The sequence below is a fragment of the Phasianus colchicus genome, chromosome Z, assembly GCF_987193195.1.
Source record: "Phasianus colchicus chromosome Z, bPhaCol1.hap1.1, whole genome shotgun sequence".
Lineage (NCBI taxonomy): Eukaryota > Metazoa > Chordata > Aves > Galliformes > Phasianidae > Phasianus > Phasianus colchicus.
In genome coordinates this window covers 32,510,553-32,532,813 of record NC_143476.1, presented here as the reverse complement: position 1 = coordinate 32,532,813, position 22,261 = coordinate 32,510,553, and the positions used below count along the sequence as shown (strand labels likewise).

Below are 22,261 nucleotides of genomic sequence, written 5' to 3'. Positions count from 1 at the left end.
GCAATTTCAATTTTCAGTTCATTTAGAGAATGCAGAAAACAAAACTGCATACTAATTAGTTCATGAGTGTCTGACACCTGAAGGATTAGAGAAAAATAATCTGCACTCTTCACAAGTTTTAAGTAAAGCACTCAAGCCTTTCATTTGTCAAGCTACATATAAATAAAGAAATTAAATGATAGAAAAATGGTAATGATGGAACAAGGTAAAAATAGGCACAGGCACATATCTAATGATACTCTGTGGGATACAACTGCTTCCTTTAGAATTTATTTAGCATTAGAAATTGTAGTAGAGTAACAGGCTACTGTGTCAGGTTCACTGCACTAAATGTTAATTTGCATTTCCTAAAATTGCATTTCTGGTTTCACAAGTTTCCACTCACTCTCTGTCATACATTCATGCTGTTTTTCGAGAGCCATATTCAGAACCTGATGCTCCATCTCTAAGATCAATGTGGAGAAAGTCCCAAATGCAGACCTTACATAATAGGACCCAGGAGGAAGCTGGTTGATAGGAGCAGTTATTCCACAAGACCAGAGGGGAAATATCCACAAGTGTGGTACAAATGTGAGTATTCTGACTGAAGAAGCATCTCTCTGGCTGTTACAGATGCTGACCACATATTAGATATACGATTTCTGGGTTTTTCTTCTCTCAACAGAAACTGTTCACTTTTACAGGTGACAGACAGTAACTGTCTCTTAGTGTGCATTGCATTCTTGAAGATTAAGACAGGGTTCTAGTGTAAAGAACTACTTCACAGTGCCTAAGTGTGAGTTTCTGAGGTACTCTATCCTTCTCAAATCAAAATCAGTTTTCTCCAGAACTACTTTTCCTCTACAAGTATCTCTGCACCAAAGTAAAATTTGCTGACCCCATGTGCTTCAAGAAGCAAAGTCATCTGAAAAGAAAAGAACAATTCTATCAAGATATAAACTTATTTTTCTTTGCAAAGAGTATTTTTCTTTTTGTTCTGAACTCTGGTAGAAATATTGGCAAGTCATTCAAAAGTTTACTTTTAAGGAAATATGAGAAAAAAAGGAATGATACTGCTTACTACACATCAATTATAACAGTTAATTAGATTTTAGTAAGTAGATTTTACATGCTATGATTGTCAAAATTAGAGAATAACCCAAAGATGATTGGCGCTACTTAGACTGAAAGGTAACTCAAAAAATCTGCAGTTTTTAAATGTAATGCCTTGGGCTGAGATTTGTATATTTCCTCAACTGGTCCAACTTTCCTTTTAGGTAGGATTGAAGAGAAGACATACCCAGGCTAGCTGGGGCTTTGAACAGTGTGGCCTAGTGGGCAGTGTCCCTGCTTATAGCAGGGGGATTGGAACTACATGATCTTAAATGTCCCTTCCAATCCAAACCATTCTATGATTCCACAGTCTGGATAGAAATTTTCACATCTGTCTGAGGGCTTCCTCAGTGAAGGGCTGTGGCTTTGTTGAGTACAAACATGGAAGTAACTGACCACTGACAGCCTGCATCCAGTTCATCTTCTATTAAAGGCATTTTCAGGGGGCCAACGCTAACTGGCTCTGACTTCTCTCTCCAGAATATTTAATAAAGCACATGCTCTAAAGCAGCTCCAAAACTACTGTAAAATGGATGTTTTTCATTATCCATTCAAATTACAATAGCTTTCCACTCCACATAATTCTCAAGTCTTTGTGTTATTCTTTCCAGATCTTTTTTAATGTATAAATTTCACAAACTTCCTAACCTCTCTGGTCAGAAGAAAACTGACTTAAGATACACTGAAGGACCTTTGTGTTTTCACTCTGCAGTGAATAACAAACAGCAACACAAGCTTCATTTTTCTGAACTGACAGAACCCAGCATTCTCACAGTAGCTCCAGAGGACTTCATCAAGCAGTGCTTTGCGCCTGTTTTCCAAACAAGAAAAATGAACAGGCAATCCTGTAGGCTTTTTTACAAAACATCTGGGAACTGCTCTGCAGTGCACACAAGGGTAGGTTCAACAGCAGGGTGTCTGGCATAGCTAAGGGACTAACAGACAGCTCAACTCAGTGCTAGTGCACAAGATGCTCAGTACCATCCTCTGCTGTTCCCACACTGTGAGGCAGGGAACAAAGCACCCTCTTCACATATTTACTATAGTGACTTTTTTTTTGTTAGGATCTAGCTGAACATAGTAAACCTCAGTCCAGTTCTCATGTAATAAAAACACCATAAAAGTAAAGATCAACAACCATCACTACATAATCTTCATTATCTTCTACATTATCTACTACAATTATCTTCATTAAAATACAACTATAGGACTTTGTATTGCACTGCTTCATGACTTTTCCCAAAGTCAACTGCTGTGAGCAAAGAAATCCAGTCTATAAAGTGGAGCACCACCATTTAAATCATTCTAGCCATAATATCCTTAAGCAGGAGTGAAAAAATATATGTACTTTCAGTCTCGTGGACATGTTCAAACAGCTATTTCAACCTTAATTACAACAGTTCCTGCTACTTTCAGCAAGATGCACATAATGCTTAACCTATGCGTGTGGAACAGCTTAGCAGAGAGCACAAACAATTCCCAAAGGCTCTGGTACAGCCAAGATTGCATTAAAGCAGTCTAGAACTATGCCCAAGGAGTGTGTCAAAGTACCTCCACCAAGAGAGATTGCTGCTAAATGCTACTGATGACCTAAAGAGCAAATGTAGCATATGTGGAAAGCTGCTCCCTTGAAAAGAGTCTTTATAAATTTGCTTCTGTGCCTTAGAGTCACACTGGAACATATGCACACACTTTTTAAATTAAAAAGATTTGTACATTTGTAAAGTTCAGATTACTCCTCTTTTGCAACTAAATAGTCCCTTTTAGTCTAGGCTACATTTCTGACAGTGAAAAAGAATCTAGCTGTTAGATTACCACTTGTCTTCATCAGTTCCTTAAGTGACTCTGGCAACTGAATCAAGGAGATTTTTTTCTCCTCAGCTCCATCTGTTACCTGAATCCATGGCCATCTGTCATTTTCTGCAGCAGTCCAAGCATTCACAAGACCCTTCTTATTAAGTCGTGCATAGTACGGATACCATTTCTGGAGTCCAAAGAGAGCTCGATGAGTGGATGATGCAGTAATTTGTTGGTTTGACACAATTCCTCCTTCTATCCCTAGTGGGCCAGAGCATCCTGTGGAAATAAGAAATGTATGCAACCGAAATTATTATTTACTCTTCTGAGTCCCAAATGGCTGCAATTACAAATAGCATACAAATAGATTCTGAATAACAAGTCAAATACTGTATGAGAAGAGACTTAGAGTACTTCAACAGCATTTTCTTTTTGTCAAGGCTAAAAAAGTGCACAAATATTTTGTACATAACATTCTTATTACAAACTTAATGAAGCAGGTAAAGATTTCAATTTTTTTAAAGTTTGTTGTCTCTGAAGAGTTGTGAGTTTCAGTCCTACAGATACCAACATTAAGAAAATTATTCTTAGATTCAAGTACTGAAACAGTTGACAAAAGCAAACTCAAAATTCTGTTATTATAGTAAAGTTCATATTCTTTGTGCAGTGGAAGTCAGCATTTAGCTAATGCACTCCATTGTGTCACTGCAGCCATCTTTAGAAATATGAATCTAGAAATATGGTATTGTTCAGCTACAATGAAAATAGTTAAAGGTTTTATACATCTAATAAGCAAACTACAAAGTATGTAATTAACTGTAATGTTCAAATGCTCCAATTTTATGAGTAGTATTCATACATAACACCACTATTCAAACACTCGTATATATAATTGCTTACAATCAGGATTTTCTTTTGCATATATTGTTTTCTGAAGCCAAATGCAAAGTAAATTGCTGCTTTGTTTACAGGAAGCTTTGTGTTTTTTTGGTTCTCTGAAGGAAGAAAGTAAAATCTCCACAGGTGAGTTCCAAATGCATTAGTTTTTAAATGAGAAACTTGTTTTGTTTTCTTTGCCCCACTGAAATTAATGACTGACTTGCACCATACTGTGCTATGATTCCAGTCCACTAAGCTTGTCTAGTCTAAAGCTCCAGTTCTACCTCTTTGCATCATGTGTCACCCAACAACAAAGGTGGTGCAATCAGCACTTGACTAATGGCTCTGTTAATGTCACACATAATACAACAAAATGCAGCTCCCTCTCCTGCTGCTGTGCCAGATGCACAGCAGTGCCAGAAGAAAACAAATTCCTTGTCACCAGCACAGGCAAGCACACTACAGAACACATTAAAACAAAACAACGTCTGTTGTGAAGCTGTCATTTTTCACTGTTATCAGCTGTTACTTAAAAATTGAAAGACCTATTTAAATGGTAGCTGTTTTTGAAATCTTTTCATCAACTCATAAAATTCCTTTGGCTTATAAACTGCCATTCCTGTTTTCAAGCCAGGAGATCTCTGTACTTTCAAATGTAAATGGCTTATTTTCAGAAGTTTCTGATATTTACTTATTAAAATATTTTTTCCACTTCACAATGGAAAAGAAAGCATACTCATACATATCTGAAACACATGCAGGTGTACACAGGACCATCCTGAATCCAACCCTTCTAACAGACTGATAAATATTTTAAACTATACATCTAAGAAAACATTAGGGAGATCTGTGAAACGAGCTTAAAAAGACAGCATAGAGGCATGGCAGGTATTCTAATATGGATGTGGGACATAGAGCTCTGTTTTGCTTCTTTCTGATAAGGTGCTGAGGGATGAGGGTACATACTTGCTCTGCTAACATTATTCAGTGATCTAATAGGAAAATGGCATGCATGAGGAAAGCATCTCAGCACATATCAGAGACAGTTCTGAACAGGTTGGAAGATAATTTTCAAGAGCAGAACACTTATTTTGGTTTTAAGACCCTCAAGTCTCCCATAGATGTCCCAGATTTGGCAAACAAGATATATACCTAGTATTTTTTTCTTTTTTCTCAACAGCCTCTGTTTAAGATGCAAAACTGTGTTAAGTCCTGATCCGAATGAATGTTTGTTCTCATGTTTCAGATGCGATAAACAGTACTTCAAATATGTGTGATTTTCTTTCAAGAGACTTGAATTTTCTAAATTGAAGGCAGTCAAATTATCAAGGGCACTTACTGTATTTTGTCAGCTATGATCATATATGGTCAAAAGTGTTTACCTTCACCTAGCTTCAGGAGTATTGCTTCTGAAATCCAAAGCAAATTTGTTACATCAGGGAATAGGTACCACACTGCACAAGCTACTTATTTTAATTGCAGTTCCAATCCTGGTTTGCCATATTTATTAATTTACAGTGTGAGTTAACCCCAGCTGTACTACTTTTAAAGAGTATTTAAAGTGTAAACTAACATTTTAGAGATACTTCAGTTTGTTGTTCAGTTTTGTTCAGCTCAATCCTAACAAAATGGAGGGGAATCAACTCTTTGAAAGGGTGAGTGACAGCAGGACAAGGGGAAATGGTTTTAAGCTGAGGGAAGGGAGATTTAGGTTGGATGTCAGGGGGAAATTCTTTACGGAGAGAGTGGTGAGGTACTGGAACAGGCTGCCCAGGGAGGTTGTGGATGCCCCGTCCCTGGAGGTGTTCAAAGCCAGATTGGATGGGGCCCTGGGCAGTCTGGTCTAGCATTAGGTGGAATGGTGGTGGCCCTGCATGTGGCAGGGGGGTTGGAGATTCATGATCCTTGAGGTCCCTTCCAACCCTGGCAATTCTGTGATTCTGTGATTCTGTGAAAATGAGTAAGAAATCTGAGATAGATAATAATTTGAGTTGATAATATTTTCTAAATAATTTCTGACAATGTAATATATAAGTTTATACTAGTAAGATCTGGTTTTAAATCTTTTTTTTTTCCCCCACTCTGAATGACATTAGATCATACTCATTAGGTGAGCACTTGTGATTAAGTTTGATTAAAGTCCAAACTGTAAGATTTGCAATGCAACCCTACTCTTATGATCAAAGCAGTGCTGACAAATTACAAACATTCCTAGGTACATGTCTTACAGATGGGCCTTGAGGAAGTTCACCTGTAGCTACTTTCTGAGACATCAGATACTTCCACATACATAGTAATGGACTGCCTTCTTGAGATGTCTTACCTGGACTTGACAACACTGACTTTAATCTTCTGTTTCATAGCCACAGCAACTGATATTTCAAGATCTTCTAAAAACTCTTCAGTACATTTTATTAATGCTACATGTATTTCTTAAATCAACATTTAGCTAGCTAGCTCATCTAGAAGGATACTGAACATCTGGAACTTCTGCAGTGGTTTTGCTATAACTCAACAAGTAAGCTACTTGCATTGTTAACATTGCCCATTTTGCCAGTCCTTTCCTCTTTATTATTAATCAGACATTATTCTACAAGAAAACCAGTCAACTTACCCCCTGTTATCAGTTACAAGGGAACATCTGAAAACATTTTTATACTTCAAATACTACGGAACAATTGGACTTTCCTTATGCATATGCTCATTAACTTTTACCAAATACTCCAATAACTTTACGAGTCATGCTGTCTCTTTCCAAAAGCTGTAATGAGGCTATTACATTCTAAATTCCCAAGAAATTTACTTTGCCTGAAAAGTCTGAACTGTATAACCTGCTTCTGATGCCATCAGAATATGCTTCATCGGTGACTAACTGCCTACAGACTAGCTGCTGCGTGAAGATATTTGGAGCAGAAAGAGTATTTTTCTTCAAGTTAAGATAGCAATTATTCCTTTTAGCGCTTCACGGCTGCGATACACCACTGACTACTAACAATGAAGGACAAAAGCAAATGCAGCCTTTGGAGATTGTTTGTCTTTTATTTCAAACTAAGATATATCTTTCTGCAGACAGGTACAAGCTGTATTATATTTTGTTGTTTTATCTCTGCTACTATTATATCCACAGTTCATTTAACAAAAATCATGACAGCTTGGCAAACTGCAGTCTCCAAGGGAGTAATAATATCACTGCAGTGACTGTACAATTCAGTCTGGTCAATGTCAGTCATTAAATAGAAAACCATTTCTGTTAATTCTGGTACACTAGGGTATGACAATCAACTTGATGTGAGAAAGTTAAAAAAAATAATCAAATAGTAGCAATTAAAAAAGCTGTGTGACAGGTTCATGATACAGATTCTCAAGGAATATTTTGTCATCTGGAACTCTCAATGTCATTAAATAGCAAAATACTATCTACTTTTAATGTTATTAACAAAATGCTAACTTGCACTATATTGCTTTTAATCCTACAGTAGCAATTGCAATTCAGTAAATAAAGGCTGACTGATAATTCTCTTAATCTCATTTAACACAGACCTATTCCATAACAAACCACTGTCCATAAAGATGACACAGTGCAAAGCTGTATAATAAACTACATAGATCTAGTGAAAGACAGAAAAGACAGCATTACAGGAGAAATTAAGGATTCTTTTATATCTTTTCGTTCTTCTGAGAAATCCCCACAAACCATTAGGGGGCTATAGAAGTCCCCTGAGGATTTCTTTTATGATCTCAAAGAGATCTGAAATACACCAGTTTGCACCACAAAGCAATTAATTATTAGATGAGATGAATAAACATCGGGTATCAGGCTCAAACTGATCCTCAGATTAAAGATGAGTATTGTGTTTATATACTAATCTCTTAGAGGAATAGCACATTAAAAAAAGAAGAAGAAGAAGAAAAAAGAAAATATGACCTGATATCACTGGTATCTCTAAAGACATAATAAGGAGATATGTCACTTATTCCCACTCTTAAGAGGAGAAGGAGAAATCATTTCAAGATAAAAAATTACTACTCTAGGACATAATGAGCAGAAAGCACTGGGTAAACATGTTGCTTGAGTATATTTAATTGGGACAACTACATTTATGTCAGTCCACAAATTAAAAAAAACCTCCAAAGGATTTAAAAATTACTTGAAAAACTGAGAATTTGCCTCTGCAAATGGAAGAAAAAGATTTTCTGTTATTGACAATGAAGCATGTCTGGTTCTGCAGCCTGAATATATAGCTTTCATTTCCTCTGTTGGTTTGTCTTTACCTAGCGTCATCAAAACAAACAGATGCAAAATTGAAGGCATGCAGAAAACAAATCTGCTTTTGACATCTGCAAGCCTGTCTTTCTCCAAGCTCCTCATTTTCTGGAATGAGATTACTCTGGCTGTGCTTAGCATAGCACAGTAATTGTGCTAAACATAAATCCTGACAATGGGATTACAGATGACCTCTGATAGTGCAGTAAATAAACCTGATACATGCATAAGTTCCTCACCATGAAATCCAGGTTTCAGCCTTCAGCTTCTTCTTCTTGTTCCCCATGCCATCCACACAGCCTTGCACAGTTTGTTCTGTCAAGGATAGCTCTCTTTGGATTATTATGTACGTTTTTATAGGAGCTAGCTAGATGAATACAGACAACCATTCAGCAGTCTGTCCATTCATATGTTATGAATGGCTTGTTTTTTCACAACATGACATGTTAACCATAAAAATTCTTTCTTCAAGTACTACATAAAATGTTTTGGAATAAAGGTTGCTGTGACACACAAGTTCCCTTCCTATGAGATGTGTCAGTGGACACTCTTATGGCCTGAGGAATATGATGGTCTCCAACAGCTAGCTTCACACTGATGCACTCTGTTGCATGGTTCCACACAGAAGCTTTGGCTCTCTGAAAATATACTTTTTCCTATGCTGGTTGATAGCCCCCAAGCTGAGATTCACATTGTCATGATGAACCACCAGATGATCTCCTACACGAAACTCACTCTGAAAAATCTTTCATCTTAGTGGAGGAGTCTTTGAAATAGGTGGCCAAGACAATGAAAGAGTATTAGGGATTTTTTTCTATAGTTCTGTGTATGAAACAGAGGCTTTGTATTCAGGGACTGATCTGTTTAGTTCTAGTTGGGTGATTTTTTTATTCTGTTGCTTGCATAGAATGGTATGTGGATTCTCCATAGAAGGCCCAGAGATTAATATCTGGGGAACTGCCATCTGTGAACTGTCTAAAAAGCAAACCTATCCAACAGGTGTAAAATTGAAGGAAAATGCATTCAAATTTAGGAAATCCCTGAAATAGAAGTTCCTAAACAGCTAGAAGCTGGGAAAATAAGATGGATGAGAGAACCACTACTCTGTGCTTGTTCCTTTTTTTACTAAACATTTACTTCAACTCACCACCAAAGGCAGCACCTCTCAGATTTCAGACTTTATTCTGACCAAACACGTAGTAGTTTAACCCAGAAGGTGGCTAAGAACCACAGTCAATTGCTCAGTTCTCCTTCCCAGTGGGATCGAAGAGACAAAGCAAAGAGTGTAATAACTAGTAGTATCAACAATATGCCTTCCATAGCCCAAAGATGACTTCAGTGCTGAATACACACGGAACATTTGTTTCTCAGCTGCCAATTTTGCCATGATATAAGCCAATGCTTATACCATAGCAAAATAAAAACCTTAATTCAAGCGCGAGGGATGACAAACAATGCAGCAGGAAAAATAAACAGCAAGCAAGGAGCTACACAATATCGTTCCATGAGAAGACTCTTAAAGAGCTTCACAAATAGGGAAAAAATCAACATTGTGACCAGCAATCATCAAACTACCACAACACTTCGTGTTAACATGCTCAGATCTGCTGTTACCTCAACCCTTCATTCATGTTAGATGCCAGAATGACTGCTGTGGTTTAATCTGGCAGATGTCTCAGCACCACACAGTCATCTCCCAGCTGGATGGGAGTGAGAATTAAAAAGACAAGAAAAAAAAAAAGCAAAACTCATGGGTTGAGATAAAACTATTTACTAAGATAGAGAAAAGGAGAAGGATAATTATGACAAATACATACATATATATGAATGCACACATGATACACAGGCAATAGCCCACCACCCACCACCCTAACTGATGCTGAGCTAGGCCCCCAGAGCAGCAGAACAGAGAAATGAACGCCCACTCCCTTTAAATCTCCTTCTGCATGATATCATATAGTATGAAATATCCTTTTGGCCCTCAGCTGCCCTAATTCTGTTCCCTCCCAGCTCCTTGGGCCCTTTGCTGAAGATGGCTTGGTTCTGTACAGTACTGCTTAGCAGCAACAATAAACATCGGTGTGCTATCAGCACCATTTTTCTTCTAGAACTAAAACAGCATCGTACCAGACACTGAAGAAAACAATTCCCTCCCAGTTGATACCGACGCACGTAAGTACATATCAGAATCTCCTATCTGCAAAGTAGTACTCAGAAAAAAATGTATAGAGAAGAGATAGTTTTGGCTGTTTTGTTCTGATTTTCATAACATTAATTTTACTAATAGCATTCCTAGACATATTCAAGATACTTTTAATGGAACTGGCTTAGAAAGCAGACTTCTACAATGAAGATACATTGTTTGTGGATAGGCTGTTACTGAAAAATAAGGCTTCAGATGAGAATTTCTATCTCAAGTCACATAAACTTAATCCATACCATTCCTGACAAATATTTGCTGAATGACTTTTTCAAAAGCTCCAGGAACATATATTTCACAATCCCATTTGCCATTGGACTGCAGGCCAAAGTAAATCTTCCCTATGCTGTCCTATTATTTCTTGTCCTAATTCCACAGACATGGACAACACGATATGCTTCTGGCAATAACCTTTAGTCTACCTGAAAGCACTTCCAATCTCTTTTCATTGTTCTCTCTTGTACCTCAGGACGCCAAGCAGCCACAGTGCATGTTAAACACATAGTCAAACACAAGGATTGAGGGAGCATGGCTTTCCTCAACTCTTCGTTATTGCAATACTGGAGGCACAACCCAAAATCCAGGGAGAGTAGATAAACCAGTAGAGTGATTAGCTGAACTTTGATAACATTGCAGCGTAGAACCCATTTACAGCCACAGCAGAAATCCACCATCATTCCTTGGTGATTTCTTTCAGGACACACATAGTATCTCACTATCAAATACAAAATGCTTCCTCTGAGTTTGTACTATTAATTACTCAACCATGCAGTAATAGGTATTACATTTAATTTGTTTTCAAACAGGAACATGACTTTTCATAAAAGAGAAGGCAAAAAACCAAACTTGTACTGTAGAAAGGAACATTAAGTTTGTCAAACCCCTCTGCAGGGCTCTTGTTTATGTATTAATCTTTATGTGAAAAATGGTTTTTGTATTTCTAGTTGACATGTTGAAAAATGACATTTCTGCTATATTTGAGCAATGGCACTACCAGTTTTTAAGTAACATAGCCAATTAAACACTACTAAGATTAATCTAAATAAACCAGAAATTATTCAGAAACGCTAAAAAAAATCACAAAAATTAAACTTCATATTTATTATGAAAGTTAAATTCATAGAAACTTTCAAGTTGCTCTACAAAGTAATTGATATGTGGTCATGCTTTCTCTTAAGGAATGGCAGACCGAGAAATCATAGCCCCTAGGGTTCATATAACAGTAATTTATTTTTTATAATCCTAGGTTGAGAAATTGTGATTCCAAGTTCTATTTACCAATCTCAAGGTTTTTCTGGGTATGGATTTGGGCAGTTGCATGTGGAGGAGACTTGTGCAATGGTGGAATCTCCTCTGCTTCTAGTCACAGAAAATGGCTGTGGCAGAGAACACAGTGAATCACTAATTTAAGCATAATTTAAGTATATAAAAATGAAATTAGCAACCTAATTGTGTTTCAAAATACTTATTTTAACTTGTTATTGAACCCTGTGCAATCCATTGAATCCATGCACTTCTCCCTTCCTCAGGTTTGGCATAAAATTTTCCAATTAGCCACTGAGTTCTGCAGAATTTCAGCTTGCTTTAAGGAAACAGAAAACTGTTTTAACACTTTTCTAGCTTTATATTTACATTTATCTGTCTTGAATGAAATTCTTTTTTTTTCCCCTTAATTTGTTTGTTTGTTCCTATATTTGTTTCTGTCTTTGTTTGTCTGTGGAGTAGGAACCAAATATGTAAAAACTCAGATATGTGACACACACATTATACTGTATTGTTTTCTCCTTTTCTTCCTAGATTCATTCTAAAGGATGTTTTTTTTCTCTGTCATACTTGCACTAGGAAAACTAGTAATTTCTTTAAATGAGGTACATGAATATATCTTAAAATCTACATTTTCAGGATCTGTCAGCACTCTTGGGAAAAATATGTGAAAGCTAAAGAATATCCACACCAGCGCTGTAAAATGAAGTTCACCAGTTGGAAAGCTCATATTCTCTCTATTGAAATAACCTGCTGACACAGAGGCACACTCTCGCAGTCACGCTGACTGGTAGGAACGGTAATTTCACAGGTGTTAATTGAACAGAAAATCTCACTGATTTCCTTTATAGCTTTTTTAAATTCTGTTGGTAGCAGTGAAATATCTGGATTCGGACCAGATGACTGTTTTGAAGTTCTGATCTAGTTCTCTTAAATAGTTAAAGGAACCAGATGCTGATCCTATTTATTCTTTTAATGGTTAACCAACTGCTACTAATTTAAGTGAAGTGCCTGACTCATATATATATATATATATACATATAGGCATTTAATGATTCCTTACTAAAAATCTGCCAATTCCAAAAGAACAAATTTGAAAAAATACATTCTCTTGGAATTAAGACTGGGAAGACAACATATAGTTACACTGAAACTCAATTTGCATTTTTTTTCTAGCAGGTCTACAATGAAAATCAATGGGATTAGAACTTCAACATAATTAGCATTCCTGAAATCCATCTTGACAATGAGAATGTTCCCTTGCCTCAACAGAGGAGAAGTGTATGTGCTTTTCAAGTGGCAAATCTCATTTGGCTGCCTAGAGACATTCTTCCTGTCTTTGTGCATTTTCTTTTCCCTTCATAAGAACAGCAACTGCTCCTAGAAGTGACAATATTACTAGTTGCAAGATGTATTCATGGAAAGCATTTAAAAACTACCAGTGGCACTAATGAGAATTCGACATTATGATGGAATACACGTTCTTCAGAAAGAAGTAAAAATGTGGGATTATCCTGCAATACACTGCTGAAATGATAGGCTAAATATGAGCAATAACTACAGTAAAGTATGTGAACTGCATGAAAACAGCTGTTATTTAAATCTGTCTATCCAGAAATGGCAATTCTCATGGCCTCTAAGCTGTTTCTATATTCTCCTATAAAACATCTGACTTTTTAATAACTGGAAATTCAGATAACAGTACTTAGATCTTGTTTCTGGAAGCCATTTCATGTAGGTATAACCTTATATTCATGTAAAACAGCTTTTAGAATCAGGGCTTAAAGCCATGTTAAAAATACAGAATTAATTTAAAGGTCATGGTCTTTTATTAGGGTGGAACAACTTCAGAATGAAGATTTAGAGCAATCTTTGTATACACAGTAAAAGAAGTCTTTCAATACTTCAATGTAGTACAGTGAAATTGATATTTGTTATTCCATCAAGTATTTTAAACATAAGAAAAACATTAAAATATACACTTACATTATATAGCATAACAGTAATAATATTATATATACATGCATAACCAAAGTTAAGAACTAGGAGAAGGAAGATCTGCCCACTGTAAGTGAAGATCAGACTTGAGATCACCTAAAGAACCTGAAGCTGCACAAGTCCATGAGACCCGATGAGATCCATGCATAGGTTCTGAGGGAACTGGTGAATGAAGCTGCCAAGCCACTATCCATCATATCTGAAATGTCATGGCTGGAAAATGGGAAACATAGCCCCCATTTTCAGGAAGGAAGTAAAAGAAGATCCAGGGAACTACAAGTCAGTCAGTCTCACCTCTGCCTGGCAAGATCATGGAGCAGATCCTCAAGACCCTACTAAAGCCCACAGAAAATAAAGATGAGGTGACTTGAGGTAACCAACATGGCTTCACCAACGTCAAACTCTGCCTGACATCCTTGGTGGCCTTTTATTATGGGAGTTACAGTGCCAGTGAATAAAGGAAGAACAACTGATGTCATCCATCTGAACTTGTTCAAAGCATTTGACGCTGTCCCACACAACATCCTGGTCACCAGATTGGATTTGATGGATGGACCAGTTGCTGGATAAGGAACTGGTTGGATGGTCACACTCAGAGAGTTGTGGTCAATGGCTCACCACCCAGTGGTGACGAGTGATGTTCCTCAGGGATCGGTGCTGGGACTGGTGCCCTTTAACATCTTTGTAGGCGACACAGACAGTGGGATTGAGCACACCCTCAGCAAGTTTGCAGACAACACCAAGCTGAGTGGTGCAGTTGACACACCAGAGGGAAGCGATGACACTCAGAGGGGCCTGGACAGGCTTGAGAGGTGCGCCCATGCCAGCCTCATGAAATTCAACAGGACCAAATGTAATGTCCTGCATGTGGGTTGGGGCAATCCCAAGCACAAATACAGATTGGGCAGAGAATGGCCTACACAAAAGCTGGGGAGTGTTTTCTTATAACGGCATGTAGCAACAGGACAAGGGAAAATGGCTTTAAACTGGAAGAGGGTAGATTTGGACTAGATATTAGGAATAAATTCTTTGCTGTGAGGGTTGTGAGATACTGGAACTGTTTGCCCAGAGAGGCTGTGGATACATGCCCCCTCCCTGGAAGCATTCAAGGCCAGGCTGGATGGGGCTTTGACCAACCTGGTCTAGAGGGAGGTGTGCCCTTCTATAGCAGGGAGGCTGGAATCTTAAACATCTCTTCCAACTTAAACCTTTCTATTATTCCATGATTCTATGATTCTTCCATGGGTCCTTCCCATTATTTTTTTCTTATTCACATTTCTTTTCAACACAGACAGGAAACAAAGTATTTATAAAGAAGATAACCAACTAAAGCCAAGTAGAGGGTCACAATTCACATGACCATTGTGATAACTTTCAGCCATCTGAAAGTTAGAGATCTGCCCTGAACTAGCTTGTTAAGCTCTTTATGCCACCTGTGGAAACAAATGAGCTACTCTAATAATGATTTCTGTTATTCAGTGAAGTAAGTAATCTTATGTCAAGTCACTCTTATGCATTTATTATAACTGAAGTCACTGGTGATGTACTCCAGGGTTCCTAGCTGGGTCCAGTGCTGTTCAAAATCTCTGTTAATGATCCAAGCACTGTGTCCCAGTGCAATATCAGCAAGCTGACAGATGACAGGATATGGGGAGGAGTGACTGATACACTGGATGGGTGTGCTGGACTTCAGAAGAATCTGGACATGCTAGAGAACTGGGCTACCAGGGATCTGGTGAAGTTCAATAAAGGAAACATCTTTACCTGGTCCTCACCCTGGGAACCAGGGCTGACCAGCCAGAATGAAGCTGTGCAAAGAAGGATTTTGGGATCCTGGTGGATATCAAGTAAATCCTGAGCCAGGAGCATGCCCACACAGCAGTGGAGTCCTCATCTAGCCCAGGCTAGCTGAGGAGAAATGCCACCAAGTCAAGGGGGGTGATCCCTCCCCCCTGCTAAACATTGGTGAGATATATCTGCAGTTCTGTGTCCAGCTCTGGGCTCTCCAATACAAAAGAGACATGGACTTACTGAAGAGAGTCCAGTGCAGGACTGTGAAAACCAAGGTATCTTTCATATGAGAAGCTGAGAGATGTGGGACTGTTCAACCTTCAGTAAAGACACTCAGGAATCCGTATCTACATGTATAAATATTTGATGAGAGGGAACAAAGAGAAGGGAACGGGGTTACAAACTCTCCTCAGTGGTGCCCAGTGGCAGGAAAACACTAGAAAAAGTTGCTTACACTGGTTGTGGAGCCTCAACTACAGAGATACTCAAAACCAATAGGATATGGTTCTGGGCATCCTGCTCTAGGTGTCCCTGTTTAAGCAAGGGGTGGAACAGATAATCTTCAGAGGACATTAATAAGCTCAACCTTTTTGTGATTCTGTGATTCTGAACAGCTGTACTTCAGGTTCTTTTCAGATCATTATTCTTGTCCTGAAAAGTCAGACCATCAGAGAGGATCCCTTCCTCAGAAGGAATAATATGAAGCAGTATTGCTGGCTTTGGAGACTTAGTAACACACAGCAGGTGGGGATTTGCTTCTGAGTACTCCACTTTATCCAGTAATGTGCAATGCTATGTGAAATCATAATAAATAAATTGTTCACTGATTTAGCATTGTTCTTCTTGGAAGCCATTCGTAAGCAGAACACTATTTATACAAATGCGTCTGCTATCCATATTTTTCTCGGTGAAATAAAATATCTATACATTTCAGTGTCAGTTAATCACAGTCTGATAAAATACTATCTGGCATACAAAAAAATCTGTAGGAAAACCTGTTTTCCTATACCAAATTACGTTTCTTTAGTGAGCTGCATGGATAATCAGTACATTTAAGACAGCAGAATTTCAAATCGTTGAGCTTACACCTTCATTTTTCATAAGCTAGAATTAGTCAGAGATACTCCCCATTTTCCAGAAGACCTGGCTTTTTACATATGTAGGCAGACCACGTGGGTACATGTATATTTGATGGACTAAAGAAGAGTTTAAGTTACAGGAAACACTCTGGCTTTTTAAACTAAATTTATTTCCATCGTATCTGCATGAGGAAAACTTACTGTATGAAGGTAATGTGAAGGATAGTCACTTACCCCAGGTTATTATCTGATTAAACAACTTACGGCTTGGTTTCAGTACACAGGAGCACTTGTTACAGTGTGCACTAGTGCAGCTGCAGCTAACAGGCACAGAAGGCATATTCCTACATATGTATTTTTAAAATGTACTGGCTTGCTTTCTTATGGCTAGCATATTCTTACTAACATCTCATTTGTTCTCAAGGTTATGACAGTTTTGTTTTTTTTTTTTTTTTTTGCCCCCATTAACAGCTCTAGCTTCTTATCCCATCTCTTAAAACACCACTTTTAAACATTAGCAAAGCCTAAGCCCTCTGCAGTTCCTCCCTTACAGAAGCAGATTTTTCACTTGGAATGAATACTAAATTCTGTAAGGCTTGTGTATGGAACACTAACTTTTTAAATATTAAAGCTTTGCAGAACTCTAATATGAATATAAAAATCACCCAAAAGGGATGGTGTAGTACTGCATCCATATTAGCTATAAATCTATTCTTGCTAAGAATCTATAGGTTAAGTGAAGCAGTGCTTTAAATTTGAGGTATTTAGTCTGGTCTGGAGTATGAAGGTTTCTGATGGGTACAACATAGAGGCGATACGGTTACATATCACAAGCTCAATGTCACACACTTTTTGCCTATTGGCCATTTCAATCAATCTTCAGCTAATCAGTCTGCTTACTCTATGCAGCAAGAATTTTTTCCACAATCCAATGTTCTGATCTGTGTGGAACTGAGTAACCTGGTTGTAGCAACTCATGTTAATTGTTTCTCTGTCAACAAATCCTATGGGCAAGACCGAATCAATGTTTTCATTCCCACTGAAGGAATTTAATCAGCACTTTCAATGAGACACGGTACCAGACCATAAGCCTCTCCTTTTAGGGCATCACAATGCAAGATTATACTATAAAACAGAATATACAAAAAGCCATTTTATTTTGCACTTCAGTAGACTGGAATGACAGTTATATCAGACAGCTTTTAACAATTATCAGACATAAATATAAAATGGGTGATTAGGAACTACCCAGTAGAATAGCAAGTTTTTGCCTGAGTCTGATAAGTTTATTCAGTTCTGAAATACAATTAACAGAAAACATTTACCTTCCTATGTTTACTTCTCAGATTTAAAACTAAACCAAATGGGTTTTCTTGGCCTATGATCATTTATATTATTATTAAGTGTGATTCTAATTCTTATTAGCTAGTCTTGTACTAGGCACTGAAGTGAAGAATATGATTAATGTTGTTTCATATCTTCACATAAAATACTGTATGTCACAGGCAACATCTTTACCACTTTGCATCAGTATCAACTAATGAATGTACAGACACTTCCAGACAAGCAAACTTTCCAAATGATGTTGTGTTAAGCTTTAAATCTCTAGGAGCTGACATGAAAATGAAATGATTAGTTATATTGCATGCAACAGAAGAAAGCTTTTCAGACAGTAATGGGAAGAACTGCTACCTATTTGCTGATATGTCCGAAGAGATTAAATGCTTTTTATGCTGATGTAGCACCGCAGCCAACCACAGTACATTACTCTTATCATAGTGGTCAACACAGTTTATAAGCATTATATAAGCAATGTCTATCAGAACTAATCAAATATGAAGAAATTAGATGTTATATTCTGCTTCTCAACAGTGTCATTATTGCTGAGTGACAATCATGTGCTTTCATTACCAAATACTCTGTTCATAGTTTTATAATAAGGTTGTAATATTTAGTCTTCTCTGTTGAGGGAGCAGTGTGAAAATAAAGTTAGGAAATTCTTAGGTGACCTGAGGATTTTGAAAGCAGAAGCAAAAGGATTTTTGGAGCTTTTTCATCTACTAACACTCACTTGCTTTTTCCAGTGGTAATGTGATTTCATGACATAGTATTTTTAGGAACTGTGCTTAGGTGAAGAAACTAGATTTAGGGACCTCACTCTACAGAGCTACACCAATAAATCAATGTTCCATTCCGATTTGCAGATAATATCCCTGGGGTGCACTGTGGGAACTACAGACAGATGAGTCTACTTCTACATCTCGTAATCTGCTGAGTCTATAGTTGAGAATAAGATCACTAAGGAAAATATTAAAGACAGTCAGCTGGAAAAGAGCCAGCATGATTTCTATAAATGACAATGCTGCCTCACCTGATTGGAGTTTTTTAATTGTGGCATTTTGCATACGGATAAAGGGGATACTGTGTAAATAACATACTTGGATTTTCCAAAAGTATCTGAAAAAGTTCCAGATCAAAGGCTTTTGCCTGGAGATATGGTCTTTCCATAGACTGAAATCTAATTAAAGAACAGGAAGCAGTCTTTCAAGATGAATCCCCCAGAGATCAGCACTTTTACTCATCAGTGACCCACAGAAAGGTGTGAATAGGGAAATTATCAAGTTTGAGCTACTAAGCTCTCTTGTTCAAATATTAGTCTGATGGCGAGCAGCTCAAGAATGACATAAAAAATTTAATGAGTGGCGAAAAAGGTGTCAAATGAACCTCAGTGTACACAAACAGAAGATACTGCATTTAAAAAAAAAAAGCCTAAACTCTGCCTACTCAATACTGGACTTGGAAACTGCCATCACAACTCAAAATAGATATCTCAGAGTCATCTGAAGTTATTGGCTCGAACAGCAGCTACAGCTACTGCCAAAAAGAAGCTGATGAAAATGTTCGTCGTGGAGAACAAGGCATAGAGTATTATTTTACTGGTGAATGAAACTCTGGTATGACCACATAGCATGTGCAGTTCTAGTTTCTACATTTCAAGAAGATGAAGAGCTAGAAGTATAGAGAACAGCAATTCAAGTGATTAGAGGGAGACAGCAGCTGTCTTAGTAAAAGGAAATAAAAACCCAGAACTTCACAAATTGAAGAGAAAAAGGCTTAGGAGGAAACTGACTGAACTTTGCAGAAGCATGGACAAGATGAATGCAGTACTATTCCACTATTCCACCACATCCACAATACTGGAAATAGGAAGCACTCACTGAAGTTCACTGGAAATCACTTCAACACGTATAAAAGAGATTACTTCTCTACCTGGGGTAGAAATCTTCTGAAGCCTTCTAGAGGCACACACAGGATCAGCAGGTTCAAAGAGGATTTAGGGATATTCAGGCACTATAGGTCTATAGATGACACTAAAGAGAGTTGCCAGGAACACACCCTCTGATGTTCCTACTGCAGGAATGTTGACCTTGAGGAGATATGAAGCCACAGATGACTGCAAGTGCACAAACCTGCAGTCTCTCCTTAAATAATGTATGTCATTGCTACCTTCAGAGGCAAGATGGTAAGCCAGAATGTTGAACTTTCTGACTAAATATTATGCCCCACAGGTTCATAAGAAATTAACAATAAAATGGTAGTGAAGTTTAGCTAAGAATCCATTATGTTATTCATGTAAATAGTCTATATAAAAATTACTCCCCAAGAAAACACACTGCATACATAATGGATAAGTATAGCAGTTCAATTAAGAATAGAAATTAGATGCTAAAAAGCTACTATTTCAGAAAGCATCTCCTTTTAATATGGTTTATAAGCTGTTTACTCAGCATTCTGTAGAAAACCTAATTATCCAATAATTTAATATAACAGAGAAATAAAAATGTTTCTCAGGGAACTGCTGAGAAGAGGATTGTATTTCTAAGCTGACAAACTATGGAAAAACATCCTCTTTCATGATATCCCTCAGAAGAAACATGGTCAGTGAAGCCACAAGATAGGACGACTTCTTTATTCCATCTGCTCAGAGAAGAGATGGAAGGTATTAGAAAACACCACCCAGACATCAGAATATGTATTTCTTAGGTTTTCCTGTTCCGTAAGTAAAGCATAAAAAAAGATTTGACTTTTGAGTAAAATTTCTCACAAAATGCCTTGATTTTTGAAAGATATAGATTAATAAAGTATTTTCACTAATGACTAAAGAGAAAAAAATCACAAAATCCTATAACAAAAGGCAAAGCCAGTAAAATCCAGCACAGTTCTATTTACAATTTCATTTTGATACATTAGATTCTTGATGGCCAAGAAAGAGCTAGGAGACCCTACTGTGCTAACAATAATAGCACTAAGAAATCCCAATCAAACTACAAAATTAAACAATGAAATTGCAAGAGACATTGCAATATAGACAAATTGTTTGACAACTTCAGTGTTGCATCACATTGCTATTATCTATTCTTTATGACTTCCCAAAGTTACCCAATTCAAAATCACAGTAACTTCTTCATTCTGTTTCCTCAGCGCCAGCCCAAAGTGCTCACATGACCTTGGAAACATCATAATGCATGTCTTGCATAAGTTACTCCATTTACTCTGTGTAAAATTTCTTGTGACTTGAAATTATTTTGGATAAATGTGCACTACAGCATTGCAATGATGGCTTCTGATCAGCTAACTTAGCAGGGTTGACAGAGAAGGAGGAACTCTGTTTCTCAGCTTCCTGTCTGACAGAAGAGAACCTAATTTCAGCACAAAAAAACCCCTCACCAAAACCAAAGAAACAAATGAACAAAAGCAAACAAACCGTATAACAGAAGAAGGAGGAATGTACACACTTAGCTGCACTATCTCTTCAGCAGACTTGCTTTTGTATCTGACTACATGAAGAAGAACGAACTGCAGCCTGGAAAGCAAAGCAGCTTGAGTTGAGGCTCTTGCAGGAAGCCTAAGTGGATATTTTCTTCTGAAGGTGCTCCACCATACATAAAAGATTCCAGTTATATCATAGACCAGAATCTGCTTTTCCCAGGCTCCTTTCTGGGCCAAAGACCAGTGTAGTGATATCCCAAGAGCAAAAGCTCTTCTGCATTACTTCTCATGTGGAGAAACACTGTTGAGAGGTGCAGTTCTCACTCTTCAAAAAAAATCACATTTTTCCTCAACATTTCATATTGGCTAACTTAGGCAGCTCTCTTGGTGAATTCGCTGAGGTCTGATTCTCTGTTGCAGATGGAACAAGCTGATACAGATGTCACTATCAAATCGGCTTTCCGTATAGAACAACAAACATCCCACTGTTACACTTTATAATGGTGTCTGAAAACAAGATTGCCTTTAAATGCTAATAAACATGATAAAAAATTAATGATTCCATCTTTAAGGCAACATGCAATTAAAGCTGGAGAAATTTAACTTCATTTGTGAAGGGGTACATATGTAGCATACATATGCTACATTTCATTCTTTACTTCCATCATTCTGTACTTCCAGCATTTATATTTGTATGTCTAACACTAAAGCATAGATTCTAAAAGGCATAATATAACTTGTTCCCCATCCTGCTTATAGAGAACTGAGTCAAACAGCCAGCACCAACATCAGCACAGATGAGAATAAGCTGAAGGGATTCCATCATGTGCTTTGGGAGAGGAGGATTTTCCTGCTGGTACCTTTTATGGAGGTTTTGCCATTCTTAAAGGACATTTCTCTGAAATTCCCAAGGGAAAATTTAAAGATCTTGTGAAAGACAGAAAGGAGTTTAAAGGCTTTTCCATGTGGTGATGTAGATGGTGATGGAATCCAAGGATACAATTTAGTGGCTTTATTTTCATAGACTGGAAGGACCAGGAGGTCAAATGAAAGTAAAAAAGAAAGAGGTTTCAGCAATCACAGAAAAATTCACAAGTAACGTTATTTATGGAATTTTCTGCTATACAG

At 37.5% G+C, this 22,261-nt stretch overlaps 1 protein-coding gene across 1 annotated transcript in view; it reads right to left on the bottom strand.

The window, feature by feature from the left end:
- EDIL3 (EGF like and discoidin domains 3) overlaps positions 1-22,261 on the bottom strand; it is a 270,698-nt gene that overhangs the window by 76,201 nt on the left and 172,236 nt on the right. The window contains exon 6 of the mRNA XM_090131571.1: positions 2,987-3,168. Coding sequence (XP_089987697.1) covers positions 2,987-3,168 — 182 coding nt within the window. The remainder of the gene's footprint in view (positions 1-2,986; positions 3,169-22,261) is intronic.